We start from the raw sequence: 23,498 nt of genomic DNA on the forward strand, positions 1-23,498 counted from the left end.
TATTTGCAGGCAGTGCTAAGAAAATATCTCTGTCCCACTCCAGATTTCTTGTGGTTTTGTTTTCAATCTGAACTCTTAAATGTTCAGAGTGTTTCAGGTTCATCTAAGTTTGCATGAAGCTGGGCAGTTTTCCCTTTTTTACAACCGCATGGGTTTCTCTTCATTCTCCACCTGGTCTGTCAGATGTCAAGGTTGAATGTGTACAAATCTGAATACATTAAGCACGGAGTTCAGGAAGTAGCTGAAACATTAACAGCTCTGCTGGCTTTCTGACTGAGAACGAGATCGCACTGAAATCAGCTGTGTAGGTGTGAACTGGTGCTCAAAGTGCTGCATGGTAAATCTAGATATAAATATGCACAGACAAGAGACAACTCTTGATTTCCAGTGCAAATTTTACAATAAAGTCGTTATATGCTACATTTAAAAGTGTGTGTGTGTGTGTTTTTTTCCGAGGTAAACATGCATTGGCATTAATCCTGTGGAATAAGACAAGTTTCCACTGAGGGACAGCAGTCCATCTAAATCCAGGTCCTAATGGGTCTCTGTTCTTCTTAGCGGGAGAAATATGCATGAAATCCACTTTGAAGTCCACTCCATCCCATAATAATTACGAATCATTAAATAGCAGGTCATTAAATTTGGATCATGTTTAATGTCTGTTGGTGTTCTCCGCAGCATCCTCGTGCAATAAGCTTCAAGGAAAGCGAAAGAAACATGTGAGTGATGTTGACTCTCTGCGCGAACCCAGCCTGAAAGTGAGCAGCTCGAAAGTCAATGACTCCTTCATTGCGACGCCACAGGGTGGGACTTTTGTTCCCATGGCAGCGGTGTCACAGCAGATGGTGAGGTTCGGACTTAGCAGTGAGTGTCAGTTTATTATTTTTATTTATTATTTTTTTTAGTCCAGCTGACCTGAGCAGGGTGGGCGTGCAGGGAGGAGGGAGGGACGGACGGCGGGGGGGCTTCTGTGCGTTTTCTGGAAGCTGCTGGGGCATCGTTGTGTTGGCAACATCGCGTCTGAAGTGGGACGGATTTTGCTGCATCCACTTTTACAGCTTTTTCTTTTTGTTGTTATTTTTTTGGGTTTTATGTGTGGGTTTTTTTTTTTTTTTTTGTAACCATCCCGACTATTTACACTCCGAACGAGCAACTGCACATTTCGCGCATCCTCCGTACGCAGTGGAGGCTGACTGGTGTCACATACAGTAGCCTGCAGCATTCCTGCGTATTTACAGAGGATACGGCGCTTCACAGGTGAGTGCCATCTGTTCGCTCTGTGCGTGTGCTCGAGTGTTTTTGTTTGGAACATTTTTTTTTTTTTTTTTTTTTGCGTTTGTGAATTTCCCCTTGCCGAACCGAAGCTTTAATAAAGACGGATACTTGATTTATGCGTTTGGATAAGTGCACTGATCAACAAAGATGGAATCAAACAATAAGTCGTTGTGTTTTGAAACGAACGTCAAGATTTTTATTTTTTATTTTTCAAACAACATTTTTACGCCTGTATAATTGCGCATAATTTCTCAGCAACATGTGCGTCCTCTTGTTCTTGTAAATTTGAACACAGTTTGCAGTCATGCTGCGCCCTGTGGTGGATTCTTATTTTTCATTGTGCCGAGATGAGAAGAGGAAACAAAGAGAAACGTGGAGCAAATCTGTGCGCCACGTTGAGGTGTAAAAGGTTGAGCTTGCCATGAAACAAACAAACAAAAAAAAGTACAAATGATAGACTATGAGTGTGAGAATGCGTTTCCTCACAGCTCACTATTAGGTCCAGGCAGATGAACCACAGCATCAGTTCCCGGTGCAGAGCTCTGCTGGAACAGCTGTGCAGCAGCTTATCTGTTTGCCTGCCTCTTAGTAAAGAAGTCAGCAGATGTCAAATTCTGAGGCAAAGAGGGGGTGGGGAGGGGAAACTTAATATAAATGTTGTATAGGCTATCCTGCAGAAGTTTTACAGAAATGTAGACGTTTGTTTATCTTGGCTCACTTTTCATTATAGGTTCTAATTCACTGAGAGGCACCTGTCACTAACATCAGTACTGCAGCAGCTTATTTTTTATTTTTAGAGTAGGTGTGTCTAAGAGTTCAACTTGGTGTCCTGCTTTTTTGCCTTTGTGTAAAAGGGACGCAGCTGATGCAGATGTCACCCAGTGGCCCAGACTCTCAATAGTTCACAAGGTTTCTCCACCTTCCCCCCCAGGCAGAGAGTTCTGTGACGTAGCTCCTCCGGCCGTGGGGAGGAGTGTGAGAAAATTCCCAAACAAAGACACAACCTGGTGTGTCTGAGTGTGTTTTGGACCGGAGCCATTATGCGCAACAGGCCAAACTCTGCAGCATGTTCTCCTGTCTGGGTTCCCACAGCAGTGGAGAGGAAAGGGAAGGCTGCAACAGGCTGACCTCCCCCCAGCTGAGAGTGAGATCTTGGAAGTGGTTGTGTTTTTTTGTTGTTGTTGTTGTTGTGAGGTTGACGTCACTGATGTAGAGTTTGTGTTTCTGAAGCAATAAATGACACATTTCTATTTATTTGTTTTTTGTTTTCTGATTGACTTCTGCAAGTTGAGGATTAGTTCAAGTCAATATCGAACCTCTTCAGTAAAATCTCTGGCTATATTTTAGCACCTATGAAATCATATGGCTTATTCTTTTTCTGTTTGTTAAGAAATATTGTTTAGAAAATCTACCTCTGCATAAACAATCATACAGGCACATATGCCTGTGGCGACATCACAAAAGGCAACAGAGCAGATGCCTTTATGCTGTTCTTGTTTTTTTTTACACTTTGTTTGCATGTTTTAACTTAAATTTCCCAATTTACTTGTATTTTGACCATACTTTCTTTCCAATGTGAGTTAACAGTTTGATTCTTGATCCTCTTGTGATGTCATCAGTATGAAACACACGCAAAGCAGAACTTGCACAGATTTCCTCAATGTGCTTCAGAAAACTTGTTGGTACCTCCTGCTGTGCACATCCATACTTCTGGGCTGTGTTTGTTTTGCCATTGTAAAATTGCTCCAGAAAAATGGAGCTGAAAAAGCATCGCAGGAACTGCAGTTGACGTCACACTATCAATAGGTGCAATATCTTAACCCATTTTGAACGCAACATTTTAATCTAAGTGACTTGCATGCAGGTTCTGCTTGCTTTAACATCTTTGGCTTCTTGGATAAACTTTGAATGCAATCTTTGCCCACATGTGATGTATACTTTATATAGCCTAATGATACAACTCACACGAATTGGTGAGGACAATAATGTGAAAAAAAAGAAAGCCAAGGATCATTAAAATGTGGCTATAGCATAGCGTAGATCCTCAGTCCAGTATGCAACAATATTATTGTACTTACATGGTTTCCTGATTTTGTGCAATCCTTCTGAATTGCTTCATTTATCTCAGGCACGACTAATACGCATTTCTTTGGAGATAGATGATCAGTTATGAGTTGATGTCAAGGCGAATACCGATCCTGTTAAGTCAATCAAGCTAACTATATATAGTTTGTCAAACTATTCTGTTTGTGTAGGGTTTTTTTTAGACAGTTACTTAATTCACATATATTTCACTGTTTCAAAATCTTCTTTTGTCACCAAATTTTCTCCTCAAAAGGGGAATTTTAAGTAAATTTTGAAAATATGGTCATATGATACAAATATGTTGAGTGAAACTTGTGAACTCTGCAGAGTTTGATAGTGGAAAGTGTTTAGCTCAATTCATACGCCTCTTGTTATGTGATCAAAGCAAATGTATTCATTAATTCTCTTTTCTGCAAGAGTACTTTTCAAAAATGTTTTATTTTGTGAAACCGGGAAGTGGAAATCCATATTTTAATACTCATGTGTTTTTTTTTTTTGTTTTATTTGGAGCTTTTGATAATGAAAACAAAAACAGATCACTTGATCGTTTTTTATTTTAATATCTGAAGTAAAATGCCTGGTAAAAGCATGAAAGTCATGAAAAAGAAAAAAGCGTTATTTCTCTATACTTGCTGGTTACCTCCATGCATACTAACTCTGCCTGGATCCTCCAGAGAATGGAAATTGGCACTGTAGCATGATTGATCAGTGCAACTCTGACAACATATTGAGTATTCTCAGACAATGTGACTGAAAAGGGACCGTTAAAGTGGATGGAGAGGACAAGGGCAGAAAGAGAAGAGAAAAAAGATTAAAGCCAGAGAAGAAAAATTGTGTCAAGATCCATCTTGGATCCGCAGGGAAATAAGGTGACCATATGGATTTGCAGTAAATAGAAAATCCTGAGACAATTTGCTGCCCTGCAACTTTTAAACCTCAGTGGAGTCTTGAGAGGCTTTGTTCAAGTTTGCGGGATAATTTGTTCCCTTTCACTACAAATATAGCTAGAGGACTTTCTTTGTCGTTCTTCCTTCAGTTAATCACTTTCGTTCTCGTGACCTTCCGGCTGAAATAGAGCTCTCCATCCTTCTTTTTTCTGACAGAGTGGACACGCGTCCGTCTCCTCCTCGGCTTTATGCCTCCTCTATCAGCAGCTGCAGCAAAGCCGTCTGTGATGTGAAGTGAGACGCCTGCACACTAATGGAGCAGAAGCAGGCTACTGCCCAGGCAGGGCAGCCAGGAACATCATGGAATATTTTTACTTTTTCGCCGTAATGTATTGTCATATAATTACAGCTGAAAAATACAACATATTCTGAAAGATCCTGCGACATTTACTGGTTGGGTTTATGCAGAGGCTTGATGCATGGGCCATATTTTCTGTTTTGTTTTGCGTGAGTACTGCTGCAGTCACCTTCTTGCAGAAGTGATGGCACCATATGAGCTCCTCATGTCTGCTTCTTATTTGGTTACCAAACATTAAAGCCGGAGGCATAGCTGTTACCATGACAATGTCATGCCTGGGAGCTGCTGATTCACTTTCACTTTGCACCCAGTATGACAACAAACCCCAGAAGCAGATGGGAGAAAGCTGCTCCTCCTGTGAGGAATATTAAGTGCCATCATCCCAGGGCTCTCCTGGCTGTGTTGGCGTGGTTTTATTGTTGCTGTGTTGTGTTTCGTCTCGGCATTGAAGGTTGTGTTCTTTGATCCTTCAGTCTGAATAGAAGTGCTTCTGGATCTGACAGCAGGTCTAGCTTCTCTAGTCCTTCTGATTGTCCTGCTCTCTGTATTGTTAAGCAGATCTCTGAGTCGCCCCATTGCCTGATAACTGTGTTTATCAGATGTAGCATGTTATGAAGCAGACAGGCCTCATTAGCGTCCCACATTCGCATTCTGAACCTCGTTGTGAAAGCGTGGCAGCAGGCTTGAACTGAGCACAAATATTACCTGCAAAGATCTTTGGAAAATAATTCGCACCTTTTGGACTTGTCCTCTATTTGTCATATTGCAAAGACAAACTGTGATTATTTAGTTTTAGCTGAAAGGAAAATATTGCATGGTTTTTACATTTTCACAAATATAAATGTGAAAGTATGGAGCTCATGTGTAGTTCGCTACTCTACTCTGAGGCAGTAGAGTAGCAAGGCAGTAAATGAAACTGAGTGCAATTTCCAAAAGTCATAATTTAGCCAATTAGTGAACATGCAGCTCTCAGTGGTTTATTTGAGAACATTTGTGATGAACCAGCATCACAAAGACAAAGAGACACATCAAACAGATCAATGTTGTGGAGAAGTTTACATTTATTTCAATAAATGTAGCACGTCTCCAAACTTGAAACTATTCTTGCAACATGGAACTTTTGATTCTGAACATTTAAAGACAAATGCACATGAAATATTTTCAGATTTTTAAGACATAAATAGACATTTGTGACTGTAGTGTGACAGAATACCAAAATGCATTAATACTTTTACTTGACACTGTGTAGAAGTAGCTGTAGACAGATGTATGCAAACTCTGCCATGAATAATGTATTTGTATAGTTAAACTTCTCAGGGATTTGGTGTGGAAAGGAGATAAATCTCTCTGCTGAGCTTTCTGCTCGCACTGTCAACTGGATAATACCGACAGGAACTGTCAGAGGATTTTTCTGCCTTTTTTTTTTAAAGGATTCTGTGTGCAGTTGCATGCCGAAGTGACTCAGAGAAGGCAGTGTACTTCTTGAGAAATGTAGATAATGGTGTTGTGTTGATGTCAACATTATGTGCAAGAGATGATACAGATTTTCCTGATTCCTGTGTCTCAACATCTCTGGTGTGACTCCAGTATTATTCCTGCTAGTGTACTCGGTAACCTTCCTTTGAGTTTATAATTGTGCCGTCCACGTTCACTGATGTTGTAAAGATGCAGGGAGTCTTTTGTAATTTTGTAAGCCAGAGGTGATGTAGAGGCAGGAAGCCACACTCAGCGGAGCTGTCTGTGGTATCTAAGTGTGCACAGGAGAACGTCTAAGAGAGAATTTGTGCACTGCAGTGATTATCAAACAGCCCCTCAGTGAAAACAACCATATGTGCTAAGCAAACCTTCCTACAGTCAATAAGGTCAAAACATAGCGCAGTGAGGGATCCCTGGGAGCAGATGCAGACCCCCACAGTTATACCAGCCTGCCAAAAGAACCTGCTGCCAGGTGTCTTGAGTTTTATTGCTTCCGATTGAAAGCGGGGATTAATCCGCCTGCTTTCTTGGATTTAATATCTGAGCAGCGCAACACATGCAGAAAGAGAGGACAAGATAAAGTCATCTGAACGGAAAAAATTGCATATGAAAGCCACTCTATTTATGGGTAATTAAGATAAATAAAAAAAAGGCTGCATCATCTGGAAAACTGGAAGATGGGTAATTAAAACTGAGGTGGATGGTTCATCAGAAGAAATAATTCTTAATCAAAACCCACAGAGAAAAGGAAGAGGAGTTGAAGGTCTCCTTTGGTGCGTTTAAGTCCTATTGAGAAAATTAGCTCAGTTTGTTTGCGACTGGGTCTCTGCAGAGTCCAGCCTCTCACAGCAGGCATCAGTTTCACTCAGAAAAACAGAAGCACAGCTAAAGTAAGATCTGAACATTTGTGCTGGTTGTTTTACCATGGTAACATTTCTCTCTACACTAAGTGTTGTTCCTTTGTGTGACTCTTGGGCCACTTTTGGACATCTGTTCATTCAAATGTGCAGAAGAACTGTTTGTGAAGAGTAGCCAATAAATTACTCCAGAATACATGGGTCAGAAAAACAATCTATGTTTTCTTCATCAGAATGTCAGTGGAAGTGTTGATGGGAAGCTATAATTGAACAGAGCATGGTCCATCGTCAATGTTCGAAATTAAATGTGCTCAGATTTATTTATTTTTTTGCACATTCTTTGCTGCAAATGTGCAAGAAGAATGTGCAATTGGTGTATTATTTTTGTTAAATATTTGTGAAAAAATACATTTTTTCACATGCAAACAATTTGACTCTTCAAGAATCTGAAGCTCAGTGGTCAGATTGAGAAATGAAGCATGAAATAAAAGAAGGTCATGACAGGAATGGCAACTCAAGAGGTCAAAAAACTGTTTTGTAGTTTATCACAGCATTGGAGGAACAACACAACCTGCTGTTTATGTTTACAATAAAGCTAATTTGTTGTCTTTTTCCGCTCTGTTGCATATGTTCTATTTATTTTTTAATTGATTTTTCTTTGTAGTTATGTATTTTTCATAAACTATGGAGATGCATAGTCATTAAAGCACTTGTATGATTTGATCTAATTGTACATTATTATTTTGAAACTTCGTATTTCACAGTGTTTGCATGTGTTTTGGTTCTAATCCATCTTTAGGTGTGTTAAAATATAACTCTTGTTTCAAGCAAAATAACCTACTGCTGCTGGACAATAGTCATTCTGGTGGCATAATTGCATTTCTCTATGGTAGACTATGATTCGATCATAGAAAATTACTTTAAACCACCAACTGTCAAAGTGGTAATGAAACATCCAATGGCTGGTAGAAACTGACAGATGGCTAGAAGGCTGCGAAACATCCAGCGGCAGACTGTTAGAGACAGTAACTGGGCGTAGTGAACAGCGTCAGAATTAACTGAAGGCATGATTGTAGGACTTCAGGTGTTTTCTGTGCTTTTAAGAACCAACACTCTCAATAATGTGACCCAGCCAGATCAAGCCATAACTTTGGTGTCAGACTGCTCAGCAGCGATTTTGACTTACCATTGTGTAAAAAAAGCAGCTCTTTGAGGTTTAGGACGTGAACTGCACCCAAAACCTCCTTATTGTCATGTTGGTAATCTATGTTAGTATCTTGTTTCTTGACAAATGGAGATGTCTGAATCTCATTGATCTCTCCATAACTGACTGCTTTTCTGACAGAAAGAGATGATGACTTGCTGCTCTCAGTCCTGTTTCTCCATCCTCTAAAGAGCAGCAGTCACCTAATTATTTTTAGTCTTCACCCACTCCATCCCAAGGTACTACAAGCTGAGCCAAGCGTCTGTTTTTCACAACATTTTCTGGAAAAAGTTTGTTACTCTGAAAGTTTTCTGTGTTTTCAGGAGGTCTCAGAGGAGATCTATTACATTCTGGGGGGGCGGTGCATTGTGAAGACATCCAAACACAAACATAACAATATATCGTGCCTTTCCAAAGTACTAACACTTCCTTTTTGTTACATTACAACCAAAAACTTCACTGTATTCTTTGGGATTTTATGTGATAGACCAACATAGAGCTGCTGATATTTGTCAAGTGGGAGGAAAAGGGAATCTTAAAAAAAGTGAATATACCTTAAAGAAAGGTTTTTGGATAGTTACAGTTGCACATTTTTGGGGATGCATCTGTTCTAACCATGCACACCTACACTGGAACTTTTGAACATTTTTCTTTTGAAAAATGTTAGTTTCAGCCAACTTTGATGTAGAACATCGAATAGCACCAAAACTCAAGTTTTGCAACAAAGTTTTACTTCCTCATCTCTGCTGAAGAAAAGCATCTCTATAGCACAGGGGTGCCACAACACAGCTGGATCATGTTGCTGAATTCCCTCATCATTATGTCATTCAGTTCTGCAAAGACCTCATTACGTGCCTTTATTTGATTCAGGAGAGTTAGAGAAGGGACACATTCAAAGCTGCAGTACAACTGGACCTGAGTACACCCTAAGTACACCTGCCAAAGCATGACAGTCAGGTTGGGATTATAGGTTTATAAAAGAGAGATTTTTAAAAGTTGTGATACTGTTTTATGCAACATTAGAAAGTTCTCTGCAATTCCTTGGGCTTCTGATACCCCTACTGAACACCTAATTTATAATAATATAAAATTACACATGCATTGATCAAATTTATCATTTAGATTAAATTCTAAGGCCGTTCATTGCACTGGACTGGATTTTTTTACTTGGAGGCCTCAGACTAAAGGGATCTGAAGGGTTTGAATAAAAATGCCTAAAACTTTTTCAGATGTGCTTATTTCTAAGATATTTTTTTGTGTCTTTTTCTTCCACTTCATTATGCAATAGTGATGTTGGGTCAGTCACAAGATTTTGGTTGTAGCATGACAAAATGTGAGAAACTTCAAGAGGTATTTTTACTTTTGCAATGCATTATTTATAGATAGGTCAAGTTAAACTACAATTTTTGTGTGCTTTCACCAAACATTTCTTCAGCTAAAGGTACCTGAAGGTACACTATCCTTCCCCGCCAGGTAGTAGACAGATCTAGGCAGCATAGTACTGACAAACACAAAAATGTAGGCTTAGAAAAATATCTCTGAAGAATAACGATTGCAGTGCTGCATCATTTTCATTTCCCATTATTTTAGAACCTGAACATGTACATCAATAGGTGATGTCATAAACTGGTAACGAGATATTCATTTCATAAATCTCTGATTTTCTTTCATAAATCTCTGCCTTTCTCTTAAGCAACCACAACCACATCTGTGTGGCTGTAGTTGATTAAAAGTCCCTAAACTCCCTGCTTTTTAAGCTTGTTGCATAATGGGGTCACAGCCTGGGCTGCAGGATGTGTTCTCCCCCCACCACACACACACACACTTGTTCAAGCTGATAACCGATACTAAGCTGGTATGAATACAATCAAATCAAACAAGAGAGAGAGAGAGAGAAAAAAACTTGTTCTGAATCTCCAAGGAGGCAAACTAATCAAGGCAAACAATCTTGGATACTTTCAAACACAACCAATGTTAGATACTTGCTGCCTCATTACGTTAGGTAAATAGAATATGTTAAAACCAAAACTGTGGTAAGACATAATGAATATTCAGCTCATGCTTTCTTAGATTCTTACTTTATATAATCTCTATTTTTTTTCCTGTCATTTAATTATTTTGCTTTCTTCTCTATTTTAGGTTAGGAGTGACCTTTCTTTACCAACTCGTCCATCTGGCTGAGGAGTCACCATTCTGAACCTACAGCAACTATAACAGCAGCAAAGTACACTGATGTTTGTGAGGTGTTCTTTCATACCCTTCTTGCAAACACTGCTTCTTTTCTAAGCCTTCTTAGAGAGAGTAGCCAACATGGCAATCGGCTCTCAGCTTTGGCCACCTCCGGTCTTGCTGTGCATGGGATTTCTTTTTGCTTGTCTGTCACCGGTGCACAGCAAAGAATGCCCACGTTTATGTGTGTGCGAGATCCGCCCCTGGTTTACCCCGCAGTCAACATACAAGGAGGCAACGACAGTGGACTGCAATGACTTGAGACTGACACACATCCCCACAAACCTGTCAGCAGACACGCAGGTGTTGCTGCTGCAAAGCAACGTCATCTCTCGCACCGGTGGAGAGCTGCAGGTTCTGGTGAACCTGACGGAGCTGGATCTTTCCCAGAATAACTTCACTAATGTTGAAGCTGTGGGTCTGAGAAACATGAATCATCTGACTACCCTGCATCTGGAGGAGAACCAGATCAAAGAGTTGCCAGATCACTGCTTGGGAAACCTCTCCAGCCTCCAGGAACTCTACATTAACCACAACCAGATAAGCTCCATCTCCCCCTACGCATTTTCAGGTCTACGCAGTCTGTTGCGGCTCCACCTCAACTCAAATAAGCTTCATGTGATAGACAGCCGCTGGTTTGAGGAAACTCCTAACCTTGAGATCCTCATGATTGGGGAAAACCCAGTTATTGGTCTTCTGGATATGAACTTTACACCACTGGGAAGGTTGAGAAGTCTGGTTCTGGCTGGGATGGATCTCACTGATGTTCCACCAAATGCATTTGTGGGCTTGGACAATTTGGAGAGCATATCATTCTATGACAACAAACTGGTTCGAATCCCCCAATTGGCCCTACAAAAAGTTCCCAACTTGAAATTCCTGGATTTGAACAAAAATCCAGTTAAAAAAATTCAGGAAGGAGACTTCAGAAACATGCTAAGCCTTAAGGAGCTGGGCATCAACAACATGATGGAGTTAGTGTCCATTGATCGCTATGCTATGGACAATCTACCAGAACTGACAAAACTAGAGGCTACCAACAACCCAAAGCTTTCTTATATCCACAGATTAGCATTTAGGGACATGCCCTCTTTGGAGAGTCTGATGCTCAACAATAATGCCCTGACTGCCCTTTATCAGCACATTGTGGAGGTGCTGCCAAACCTGCGAGAGATCAGTATTCACAGCAATCCACTGCGCTGCGACTGTGTGATTCAGTGGATGAGTTCGAACAGGTCCACAGTGCGGTTCATGGAGCCTCTGGCCATGCTCTGCTTAACCCCAACAGAACTCAGAGGCCAACGAGTCCGAGAGTTAAGGCTGCTGGACTCCACAGAGCAGTGCCTTCCCCTCATTTCTCATGACACTTTCCCCAGCCACTTGAACCTTGAGTTAGGAATGAGCGTCAGCCTAGACTGTCGGGCAATGGCTGAACCAGAACCTGAAATTTATTGGGTGACTCCTCTTGGTGCCAAAATCACAACCGACACCGTGTCAGAGCGGTACCACCTAAGCAGCGAGGGGACTCTTCGGCTGTCTCATGTGCAGGTGGAAGACTCTGGCCGGTACACCTGCGTGGCACAGAACCCAGAGGGTGCCGACACATGGGTCTCCACCATCCGTGTAAACGGGACCCTGCTCGACAGCACTCAGGTGATGAAGATCTACGTCAAGCAGACAGAGTCCCATTCAATTCTGGTCTCCTGGAAAGTCAACTCTAATGTCCTGTCCTCCAACCTGAAATGGGCCTCTGCTACCATGAAAATCGACAACCCCCACATCACATACACGGCTCGCGTACCTGTAGACGTCCACGAGTACAACCTCACGCACCTTCAACCTGCCACAGAGTATGAAGTCTGCCTCACGGTTTCCAACATCCACCTGCAGACACACAAGTCCTGCGTCAACGTCACAACACAGGGTACCACCTTCGCACTGGACCTGTCGGACCAACACCCAAGCGTGGCTGTGCTGGCGCTCATGTCAACAGCCCTGGCCTTCCTCAGCCTTGCCACTGTGGGTGTCTACATGGCCCGCAGGTGGAAGAGGAAAAACTACCACCACTCACTGAAGAAGTACATGCTGAAGACCTCTTCCATCCCTCTTAATGAGCTCTACCCTCCGCTCATTAACCTGTGGGAGGCTGATGGAGAGAAGGACAAAGACAGCACAGAGGGGAAACCGTCCCCTGTCGACACCACACGCAGTTATTATATGTGGTGAGGGTATTCTTAATGAGGCTTAACGCCTCTCTAGCAGCACAATAAGACACTCTTTTGCCATTTTGGTGCAAAAGTAAAATAAGGTTGCAAGTGTTTTTTGTATTTTTAGCTTTGCTATTAAGAGGCAGAGTGATCAAGTGAAGGATTTATATTAGTATAGCGTATCGCCTTTGTTTAATCTATATCACTGTTTGTTCTTTACTCTCCAAGACGGCAGCTGTATTTAGCCTCCAGGTTGTCTTAGTTGCTTTGCTCTGTTTCTGTGGTGCATTTTGGTCTCACATTGTTTTTGAGTTAATCATACAGGAGCAGGGGGTTGAACTATTTGTAGGAATAAGTTGTTATTTTCTGGTTTTGTAAAACAGTTAATCTGTTGTGCACTGATAGATAAAGAGGCTTGTGAGAACTTCAATTAAAAGCTGACTGCAGGGTTTAGACTCGGTAAACTGTCTAATGGATGTTAGCGGTTGTGCAGTAATGTTGTATCAACTATAAATTTGAACTTTTTGATTTTTGATGTGACAAGGTAGGACCTTAGTTTGCTAAAAGTGTAACACTAATAATTCTAGAAATAAAGGTTTCTTTTTGAATTTTCTCAATTAGGTGCACTAGAATTTTTTGACATTATTCTCCATTTACTTATGCTTTAGGCTAGAGTTTTTGATTACTAATTGCTTAGTTTATCATCCCCACATGTAATATGTAAACTTACTGATAAATAAAGATTTTGTTCTTTTGCAGACGTTTGTCCTTGCTTGTCAATTTGCCAGTTTTCTGTCCCAACCCGATCTTAAGGTTTAACACCAAGTTTCCCCATTGTAAAACAGCTACTGGTTTTATTGCTCTGAAGGAAAAACACTTAACTTGCTACACTGATCCATTTTAATAGTCAAAGCTCAAGCTACACCAGTTCGGTACATAAATCAGGGTTCCTGTAGTATCTTCAAAAGTGCTAAAATAAGAATAATAATTAAAAAACCCGCATTGATTTTAATGTATTATCAAGCACCTGCATGCTAGAAAAGCTTTAACAACTCAGTCCAGAAGGAGACTGAGTTGGAAGTGCAAAACTTGCAAATGGCCTGTAGATTGGAACAGCAAATACATATGCGGAGCTACTGCCCCCTAGAGGTTTATATTTGTAATACATAAAAAGGGGCAATCTTACAAAACCCCAAATCAAGACAAAATGTAATTTTTCTGATGAGAATTTTTATTATTATGACCTTTTTGCTAACCTTAGAAAGAGTCAAAAAAATATGTTCTTATAGTAATTTTACATCAACCATATGGCAGCATAACAATACCAAAGTTGTACCGTAGTCTTTGTTGTAAATGGTCCTAAACTTAAAAATGACACAGCTATGATAATAAAAAGAAGCTGATATAATAAAGACCATAAATCTCATCTTTTTATATTTTATTATAAAAAGTGAAAAACATTTCCATAGTGTGAAATGGGATATTTACAGCAACATGTTCTTTTTTTGACTGTGGAATAATATGGCAGCAAAAAATCTGCCATAGCAAAAAATTGTGCCATCCAGTTCAAACGATAGTAAACACTTGGATTAGAGATAATAAGGAAGTCTTCATTAAACAAGCAGCTCAGGTTATTGTTTCTCCTGAGAAACACAGCGAAATCCCAGGTTGGAGGCTGAGCTGTCAGGGGTGTTCTGGCTCCGAGCCGCACATCGGTATCTGTAGCAATAAGACTGAAGGAGAGAGAGAAAAGAAGATTACTCTCAGTCAAACTATAATCCTAAGACTGCAGTGGGAGTGATTTTAAATTTGGCTTGCTGCTTTGTTTTTCTTCTCCACAACTTTTTTGCAGAACTCTGGAGCACAAACTGCTTTTTTTTCACGTATGTCATGCAGAAAAAAAACAGAAATGTGTGCTGTGAACTTGTATTATACAGCTAACTACAGTCCCATTGCATTCAGTGCTGCTGAATCTAAACATGGATTTCATAACTTTGACAAAACACAATTTATCATTATTTATTGATGAATACATAATGATGTAGAGTTGTAGAGTTCAAATATTCTCTTTTTAGCTTTAAGTATTTTTATATAATTTCACAAAATTTATACATCAACATTCTTTAAACTCTAAATGAAAAGGTTGCATGAATAAGCAGGAGAACAGGTAACACAGCAGCTAGTAGCATCAAACCCTACACACCGGGAAGAAGACCAAGCTGGATTTCCCCCCTTCGTTAACAAGGAAGAGATAATAACTGCAAAGCAGGACTGCACAGTATCTCTACACAAGTCTAAGTCTTCACTTTGCAGCTCAGTCAGTAACCAGGCCTGGTGTAGATGCTGAAATTGAATTAGTCTTTCCAAAACATGCAAATCACAGCAAACCCATAACATTTGCATAATCTATGACATTAAAAAAAAAACACAAAAATGTACAAACAGAATAACTCTGTAAGGGACAGCATTTATAAGTTAAGAAAATATATGACAGAACAATAATAATTTCATATACAGTTTTCCATCTTTACCTTGTGGCACATGTATGACCCTCCTTTTTTCACCTTGTCTTTGCCTGAAGGGGGACCAGTCTGAAAGACAAGTGAAGGTATTGGCACTAATATCTTCCAAAACTAAACTCATGACAGTAAAACAGAGAAAATACGCATTTATGCTTTTACCGGATTGTGTTGGTGGTCTCTGGTGTGGTGAACGGTCCACCAGTCTGAGGTCCACTCCCAAGCATTCCCCACCATATCATGTAGACCGAACGAGTTGGCAGGAAAAGACATAACCTGTAAAACATGGATGTGCAGGTTTTGAAAATATACGATTGTTGAAAAAAAATAGAAATACCATTTAATCTGAAGCAAGGCACAAGTATGGCAAAGTATCTTGTAACTTTTTTTCATATGCCGGTAGGTTTTCTGCTGGTGAGCTAATTTCCTCTTTCCTGTTTCAATTTATCTCAGACTCATAAATTAAAATGTAAATCAGGGCTATTTTAAAGAACAATTTTCTGTACATAGCAACAGCTTTTCAGCAGAATTTAGTTATTTTGTTAGTATTGATGCTATTCAAATAATCAAAAAAGAATTAAATGTGCTCCTAAATGCATGCATTTTTAACTTCTGTGTTCAAGCTCATGTAGCTAGGCTTAAGAAATGTTGTTCACCACTCTATATTGTCATAAATCTCAATAAATCTCACATGCAGAATGTGCAAGTTGCAATGATGCAACTTTCAAGTTCCTCCTTAAGCTAACTGGAGCATAAGTTTACAGATTAAATTTTGTACTTTTGAGAAATGAGTGGTCTAATTTTGAAACAATGCCTGAATCATATCGTTGAAGTACAGAGCAAACTCATTCAGTTATTTTGGGTATTTGTCCAGCACCAGTTAAAAAGTTTTTATATCTAAATTTTATGTAGATGTTTGTTCAGTCTATCTAACTCACGTTTGCCTTGCCAGACAACTAATTAATAATTGTTCTAATACGATGAATTTTGAAGGTCTTGACAATAACTTTTAAAGAAACAATCCGTATAAGATCTGTCTTCTCCCCTCGTAGAGAAAATATAAATCAGTTTCACTTTGTAAAGGAATTTGCCTTCATCCTGAAAACTTTGAGGTGTTGAAGTCAGTTTGTAACTGGAGGATATTCCTGAGACAGAGTCTTCTCCTCGCTAGTCTGAAATATGAGCTCTTTGTCACACCCACAACTACAAAACTTCCCCCTTCACCTCTTGTCCCACTTACAGGAGATGTTTTGACGTATCCGTCCTCTCCAGAGTTGTGCACGGGAAAATCCCCTTGCCACAAGTTGGCGTAGTGTTGTCCCTTTGGGTTCAGTTTATTCCCCATGGGTAAAGTCTGAGAGGAGATAAAGTGCACCAGTAGGTTAACTTCAGGCACACACATGCATGTGTTACTGTACAGTCATAACTCACGTCCCACCTGTCTCGCAAGCCCCCCCTGCAGGCGTACTCCCACTCAGCCTCAGTAGGGAGTCTCTTGTTGGCCCAAGTGCAAAAGGCGACAGCGTCAGCCCAAGAAACGTGTACAACTGGATGATCCAGTCTGGAGAAAACAGGTGTGTTTTCCAAGTATATTTTCATTGATTGTTACTCAGGCTCCATTAAATAAAACATTAAAATAATGTGTTTTCAGATTGAGAGTCCGATTTTACCAGCCACGTAGTAATGTTTTGGTTACCTGTCTGTGATGTTGGAGTCTTGGCCCTCAGGGTGATTCCAGTTGGCCCCTTTGACTGGGAGCCACCAGGGGGCAGCAGCCACCTGGTAGCAAAGAGATAATAATCGTTGGAACCGGTTAAACTTCTTTTATCCATTATCTCTTCAACTTTTTTTTGTTCATAAATTCCTGTCAAAGTTTGTCAGGAACTCTCTTTGCAGAATAAAAATATCTCTACTGGTTTCCAGTGCTGCTGCAGTGGTGCGCCCCCATTATCGTCAGCCTGCACAAGACGAAGCAGTAAATTCGCAGCTGTCTGGCTTTCGTCTTTGAGAGCCCCGCCGGACTCAAGCCTCCTACAGCTAACATGTAAACCTTCTGAACTCTCTCTCACAGCAGAAACATGTAGTCTGTCTTCCTGCCTACTTAAAGTCATAAAAACTACCTCAATATCGAGCAGCAGGAAATTGAACGGTGGATGAGTTATAGTCGGGAAAACACCTTCCAAAATTAGAATATTGTGAACAAAGCTAAACAACAATGAAAGACGTTTGAAAGACAGGGTATTTATCTGAGGTTCTAGTTTTTCACTGTCTTCAAGGTGCAACTGTTTCTGGTTTCTAATACAACCTTTTTACATTGCCCTTATGAAAGAACAAATGTAGATTTGATATTTTATTTAGCTTTTGTCTTTAAAGCATTTTATTCTAGTTCTTCCCCAGCTTGCTTTTTTATTTTTCAAACCCAGGATTAATTGAAGGGGTGATGCTGCAACAACGTGATGCAGACTAAATGATCCCAAATGAAAAAAATTTTCCCAGAAATTTATTGGTCTGGGGAAAAAATGACACAGCCATTTGTAATGGTTTGAGACCCCAATGAACCACAGTGAAAGCCATTATTCACAAATTAAGAAAATATGTAACAGTGACAAACCTTCCCAAGATGGGGTGGTGAACCAAAACAACTCCAAGGCGGCACTGACGACCCACCCAGGAGGCCAGGTGAAGATTGTGGGCTTCACCTGTCCTGATTAAGTTCAGGGTTCATGATATAAAAGTGAGAAAAAAACTGAGATAAAATGGCATCTGTGAAAAAGTTTGATGCCCAGAACTACTGCTGAACATAAGGCCCATCTCACATTTACCAAAAAATATCTACATGTTGTCCAAGACTCCTGGAAAATATTCAGGGGAATGAGGAGTTCAGAGTTAGACTTGTAGAAGGGGTGCATTCTTTTATGCATGGAGTAAAACCAAATCAATTGTTTCAATAAAAGAGCACTAGCAAAATGGAAAATGAAAGTTTTGGCTTGTCAAAGCCTGGACTTAAATCGGACTGTGTGGCTCGTTTAAAAAAAGTTCAGCAAAGATGAGCCCAAAACTCTTTCACACTAAAAAAAAAAACTCATTACAAGCTATTTTAAATGAAGATAATGCTAATTAGGGTCACTTCTATCTTATCGTTTTTCTTCAAAGATCTTTGTGATAATCTGTAACATTTACATGTGACAAAAAAACAAAAAGCATTAGAAATCTGTAAGGGGGTGTTCATTATTAACTGGAAGGAGTCATGTCAGGAAGTTGTGAGCATCATAATATCTATATATCCAACACCCTTAATGTGTGTGAACTTCCTCAGCTGGTTGTGTTTCAACAATAACAGTTCTGAATAAATAATAATTTTTGTTGTCTCCATCGACATAAAAAACATAAAGTGACCTTACTCATATCCGCATGTATATACTCACTGCTTGTGCGATTTGGCTTTTAACAGATTCACTCAAGATTCCCTCAAACACAAACGAGTCTCCAAATTTCTCTGCCTAAAATCAGGAGGAAAAACAAGTTCACACCCAGAGAATACTGCAGAATTACAAAAGCGTCTAAAAAAATACTACATTTAACTATCTTAAAACAGAATTACTTGATACCTCAGTAACATAACCTGTGGCTTTGATGAAGCTCTGGAACTGTTGGTTGGTTACTTCCAGTACGTCCATGTAGAACGAGTCAACGTACACCGGCCTCTGTGGCGCCTCGCCGTCCTGGGGGATACCTGGGTCATCCGTTCCCATGAGAAACTCTCCTCCAGGTATGAACACCATCTGAATGGAGAGGGAAAAACTTCAGCTGCACTAAAACCAAACCAGACATTTATCAGAAATGACACACACAGACACACAACAGAGGTAAGCAGCAGTTTCAACTGCAACATTCAAGAGCTGACTGCCTCAAAAGTGACTATTACCAGTTTATAGTCCACCACAAGCTGGAGCTTCTAGTTTATTATGGAGAAACAATAAAAGTCACATTGGAATATTAACCAAATAAAGCAAATGTGGTCTCAGCTTTCAAAACTGCTAAACTGCATTTCTCAACAACTTTATCACTGCTGCTGTGTATTATGCCGTTGTCTAACAAAGCTGTAGTTCGACTGAATTACACCAAAGTGAACTCCATGTACTGATAAGGCATCTTTGGAGGCATTTATTTAATCTTTGTAAAACAGAATCCAACTGCAGAGCGCACTTTTCAGATTTTCATCCATGCATACAAATCCAGGTTATTTCCCCTCTCCATCCGGACACAATGTATTTGACCGGGTAATTTCGTGCCGACCCTTCAAACCTGAGAGATTTTCTCATTAGCAGCTGCTGTGTATTTCACAGCAGGCTCGCTCCACGCTCGCTCCTCCTTCGGGTCCGCAGCACCAGAGGCGGTTCTCCTCAGCTTATCGCAGCCGCAGCCCGCTGCTCCCTCCGTGGATTCGGCCTCTTGCCCTCCTCCTCCGCATGAACTCTGAAGACAAAAGTCTACACTGACGAGCACCACCACTAAAAGCAAGAGAAAATAGCGTAGCATTCTGGCAAGTCCCCTCCAGTCGGGATGTGCTCATGTTGACACTCTTACTTCCGGAAAGTCACGTGGGAAGTCAGCTGACCTGACGGGAAGAAAAATTTAACTCTTTACTGAAGGTGGTTTCTGTATTTCTCTTTTAGATCAAAACCTGGTTAGATGATGCTTTTTTAAGTTACTTTCAATGACTAAATGACTGTAAAAGGCCCCGGAGATGTTAGTGAAGGGAGCTAAGAAGGTCAGTAAAGTTACACAAACTGCTAGGAAGCAGTTTGTAAAGTTACACAAAATAAGCAGCTATACTTTTATTTGTTAGCCTATCATAAGAGGGAAAGAAAGTAGTGCTCATTTTTCAGTCTTATTTTCACCGTGCTGTTCATACAGGTACAAATGCCGTAACTCCAAAATAAATATTAACTTTACAAACTAAATGTAGCTTGCAAAAATGAACATTTAGTAAGGAAGCTATCTAGTGTACAAAGCAAATATTTCTCTCCAAATCAAATCTTTCTCATTTTAAAACTAAAAATATAGTTTCAAAGTAAATATTTATTTTCCAAAATAATTGTTTTCCAAGCATGGTCTTGGACCAAAAATATTTAGCTTGCTTGGTAAAAGTATCGGGCTTGCTAACAAAATGTTAACGTGCTACATTTAGCTTGTTTGCTAAGCACAGCTAGCATGCTAACATTGTAGCTTGTTGGTTAGCACACCAAACTAATAACAAAATATTGAAGTTGGTGAATAAATATTTTGCTTGCTAATTAAATATTTAGATTGCTTTATAAATGTTTTAGATAATATGCACATTAGCATGCATGACAAAAAAAAAAAGCCAGATCTCGATGATATAAGCTCCTGCTGGTGACTGAATCGTTTCAGTAGTAGTTTAAATAAAGTTTTTTTTTAAAATCATTGATTCTTTTCCTCTCCACATGTTCAATGTTTTATTAGCTGAAAACATTGGACATTTTAAAGTTTTAGCGGCTGTACTGATGGTTTCTTATGGATCCACAGCTACAGAACCAATTATATTCAAGAACTTTTCCAGTTCACTCTTTAAGTTGCTTTGGGGTGGCTGTCAAAGTTCTTACACAAGCAATATATTGATTCATTTCCTTCACTAATATGACCTATGCATTTCTCAAAGACCTGTAAGTTTTAAGGAGTTGAAGCTTCTTTTTTTGTCCTACATTTGTTCTGTTCTTTATGGTGTGCCACTTTTAAATACCTATTAATAGTCCCACCAATGAAACAGGACTTTACAAAAGTCCTTAATTTTTGTTCTCGATATTTGTTTTGCTTTTTCACCCAGTTATTAGGGATCCCCTATCTGACAGCCCATATAAAAAACTCTGCAACCGCCCCTGTTTAGACAGACAGTTTAGGGCAAATAGACACTGTTTGCCTTATAATAAAATAACAATACACCAATCTTATCTGTTTGATTTAAGATGCTTCAATTCAATCATAAACACTGATTTGTGTGTGTGTGTGTTTTTTGACGCTGCTGCGGCTCCGATTTCCACGGGGTAAAATGAAACCACATTTCCCAGCTATCAACACAGCAGGCGCCTAAAAGAAGAAGAAGAGAACGAAGTGGCAGCGAGCCAGGCAGCTCAGCTCAGTCAGCGCCTGCTGCCTCAGCGAACGCAGCCACGGAAAGCTGTCAGAAACAGGATTATCGGAGCCGCTGACGGCTGGATCTCAGCACTTGGTCCGGCGCGGAGGACGGACACAGTCATGCTGGCTCTTCTGGGTCGGAGAAAGCTGATCGTCTGAGCTGAGTGCAGCACGACCGAGGTAAAGTTGAGCGCACAACTCTCACAGTTTTGCCATCCTCTCTTCCTCCCTCCGGTCCGCTCCCCCTTCTCTCGCTCTCTCAGCGGAGAAAAAGATTTGTTTCTTCCTTACATGGTTATTAAGACTCACAACTGGAAGCAGATTGCTTTATACGCTCACAAGTAATCCGCAAAGATCAGCTTTGACAATAGAAACCATTATGAGTCACAGGCAGCGATCGTAAAAAGTTTTAAAGTCGGTTTTTCGTTTTTGGTGCTTGGATAAACAATCACATCTGCCTGATGCGCGACTGTTCCGCCCCCATTGTTCGCTGTAAATTGTTTGGTGAAATTTTATTCCCAACGCTGCTCAGTGTCTCTGTCGTGGTGAAATTAAAGCTTCCTGCAGGGAGCCTCGGTGGGGATGACCTGCTGCAGGTGCAGAAACCTTCCTGGTAGGTGGCTGCAGTCGCTTGAAACCGCAAAGCAACAGGCTACTGTAACATTTTCATTTCCAGCCGGTTCTATGCAAATCCAGTCAGCCAACCAGACAGGTAGGATTGTGTCAGCTTCCTGGAAAAGCTATGAGTGCTGCGTGTTATAACCACAAACTGGAAGATGTATTTTATTTTGTAGGCTAACACAAAATAGTATATAATTGTGAATTGGAAGGTCAAATTAATATATATTCAACCTACACTAAAAACGACAATAATGCATGTCAAACTGTTTTTTTGCTGTTGATGAGATGACTTCTGAAGTGAATTTCAAGCATGTGGTTTTATTCAGGCGTGTTAGTTAAGATTTTTATTTGCAACTTTGTTCCCTTTGTTTTTATGGTTTGCGAACCACATAGAATCCCATTAAAAACTTTGAAGTTTTTGGTTTTAATGTGAGAAAATATGACTGGGTTGTAAGTACTTTAACAAAACACTGTAGATGAGCCTGATGTTTGTCCAGCTTTGTAAAAGCTAAACATAAAAAAGTAGCATATTAATTATTTTCTCAATTTCATTGTTTATCTTCTTGTCAATGTTTTCTAGGTGCTCTGTAATTGGTGTCAATCATGTCGGATAAGATGTCCAGCTTTTTGCATATTGGGGATATTTGCTCCCTGTATGCAGAGGGATCCACCAATGGCTTCATCAGTACTCTGGGGTATGTTTTCTCTAACTGGCCACATATTATTTATAATGTGTATCGTCTGCTTTTTACTCTTTTCTCTGTTCTTTTGCACCAGAGGTTTTGTTGCACTTTTTTAATTAGTTGTGCAGGGACAAGAATAAGTACTGTAGTCTAAATAAGCTTCCAAATAATAAAGTTTGTGTTTGAGGTCGAGGCAGAAGGATGGTTTGTGTTTAGGAAAAACACTACCAGACAAAACTCTAGTCGATCCAGCAGTCTCCCTGGCATTTCATTGTATTGCTCAAACTATTTAATAAATAAGATTTCAAAATTTTCTGATCAGAAAATATAATAAATAAAATATACTCAAAATATCCTCTATACACTAGTGGATATAATTCATCCTCAGAAGTTGAAAAGTATCTACCATTTGTAATGGAATCAGGGCTAACAGCTCAGAGTCCTGGTCCTACCCACACCCCCTCTGCCAGCTCATGAAAAATGGAACGACCCTCTGCAAAGACTGAGTCATGATAAAGACATCGTGGCCATTCTTACATGCAGGCACTTCCCACGTAGAGTTATACACACTCTCACGCAGTAAAACCCACTTCTCTGCAAAAACTGTCATGAGAACTTTGGCCAGAAGCCACCCACTCCACAAACAAATCCAACTTCACTGGATTCTCTAGGTCATCTGCCCTCCAGGAAGAAGTTATGCAGAGAGGAGAGAAAGCTCTTAATAGCACAGTGTTTCCTTCTGAGATGTGTCCAGCATCAAACTGCAGACCGGGTTCTGTGAGACAAGTTAGAAATGTTCATGTTGACCTGGAAAGGTCTGAGATGTTTAGAGGTCATACTAATCTGCTACCAACCACAAACCTCTGAGGTGAATTGTGAAGTTTTACGTGTCAGCAAATCGTCCTCACTTTACATCCGGGCTTCTTCTGCTTGTTCCTTTT

At 40.1% G+C, this 23,498-nt stretch overlaps 3 protein-coding genes across 9 annotated transcripts in view; 2 read left to right on the forward strand and 1 right to left on the reverse strand.

The window, feature by feature from the left end:
- Positions 1-955: 955 nt before the first annotated feature.
- On the forward strand, positions 956-13,336 carry LOC129354229 (leucine-rich repeat neuronal protein 1-like). Of its 2 annotated transcripts, XM_055023749.1 has the most exons (3): positions 956-1,257; positions 2,207-2,419; positions 10,282-13,336. In XM_055023749.1, exon 3 carries the CDS (start codon positions 10,453-10,455, stop codon positions 12,595-12,597), a length of 2,145 nt encoding a protein of 714 aa, XP_054879724.1. In that variant the 5' UTR covers positions 956-1,257; positions 2,207-2,419; positions 10,282-10,452; the 3' UTR covers positions 12,598-13,336. The 2 variants fall into 2 exon arrangements, with proteins under 2 accessions (XP_054879724.1, XP_054879722.1); XM_055023747.1 differs by lacking the exon at positions 2,207-2,419.
- Positions 13,337-14,001: 665 nt separating this feature from the next.
- On the reverse strand, positions 14,002-19,688 carry sumf1 (sulfatase modifying factor 1). The gene is given in 10 exon segments (XM_055027571.1): positions 14,002-14,311; positions 15,110-15,169; positions 15,260-15,373; positions 16,338-16,438; positions 16,441-16,451; positions 16,536-16,658; positions 16,794-16,876; positions 18,523-18,597; positions 18,706-18,879; positions 19,403-19,688. Coding segments are annotated over 10 exon segments (1,077 nt in total). The 5' UTR covers positions 19,637-19,688; the 3' UTR covers positions 14,002-14,209.
- A 1,562-nt stretch (positions 19,689-21,250) lies between these two features.
- The window catches only part of LOC129353093 (inositol 1,4,5-trisphosphate receptor type 1-like), a 75,830-nt gene continuing 73,582 nt past the window's right edge, over positions 21,251-23,498 (forward strand). For all 6 annotated transcript variants that reach the window (XM_055022293.1, XM_055022299.1, XM_055022324.1 and 3 more), the window contains exons 1-2: positions 21,251-21,433; positions 22,455-22,569. In XM_055022293.1, the coding sequence (XP_054878268.1) occupies positions 22,478-22,569 (92 nt within the window). In that variant the 5' untranslated portion in view covers positions 21,251-21,433; positions 22,455-22,477. The remainder of the gene's footprint in view (positions 21,434-22,454; positions 22,570-23,498) is intronic.

The sequence above is a fragment of the Poeciliopsis prolifica genome, unplaced genomic scaffold, assembly GCF_027474105.1.
Source record: "Poeciliopsis prolifica strain line A6 unplaced genomic scaffold, Auburn_PproV2 SCAFFOLD003, whole genome shotgun sequence".
Classification (NCBI taxonomy): domain Eukaryota; kingdom Metazoa; phylum Chordata; class Actinopteri; order Cyprinodontiformes; family Poeciliidae; genus Poeciliopsis; species Poeciliopsis prolifica.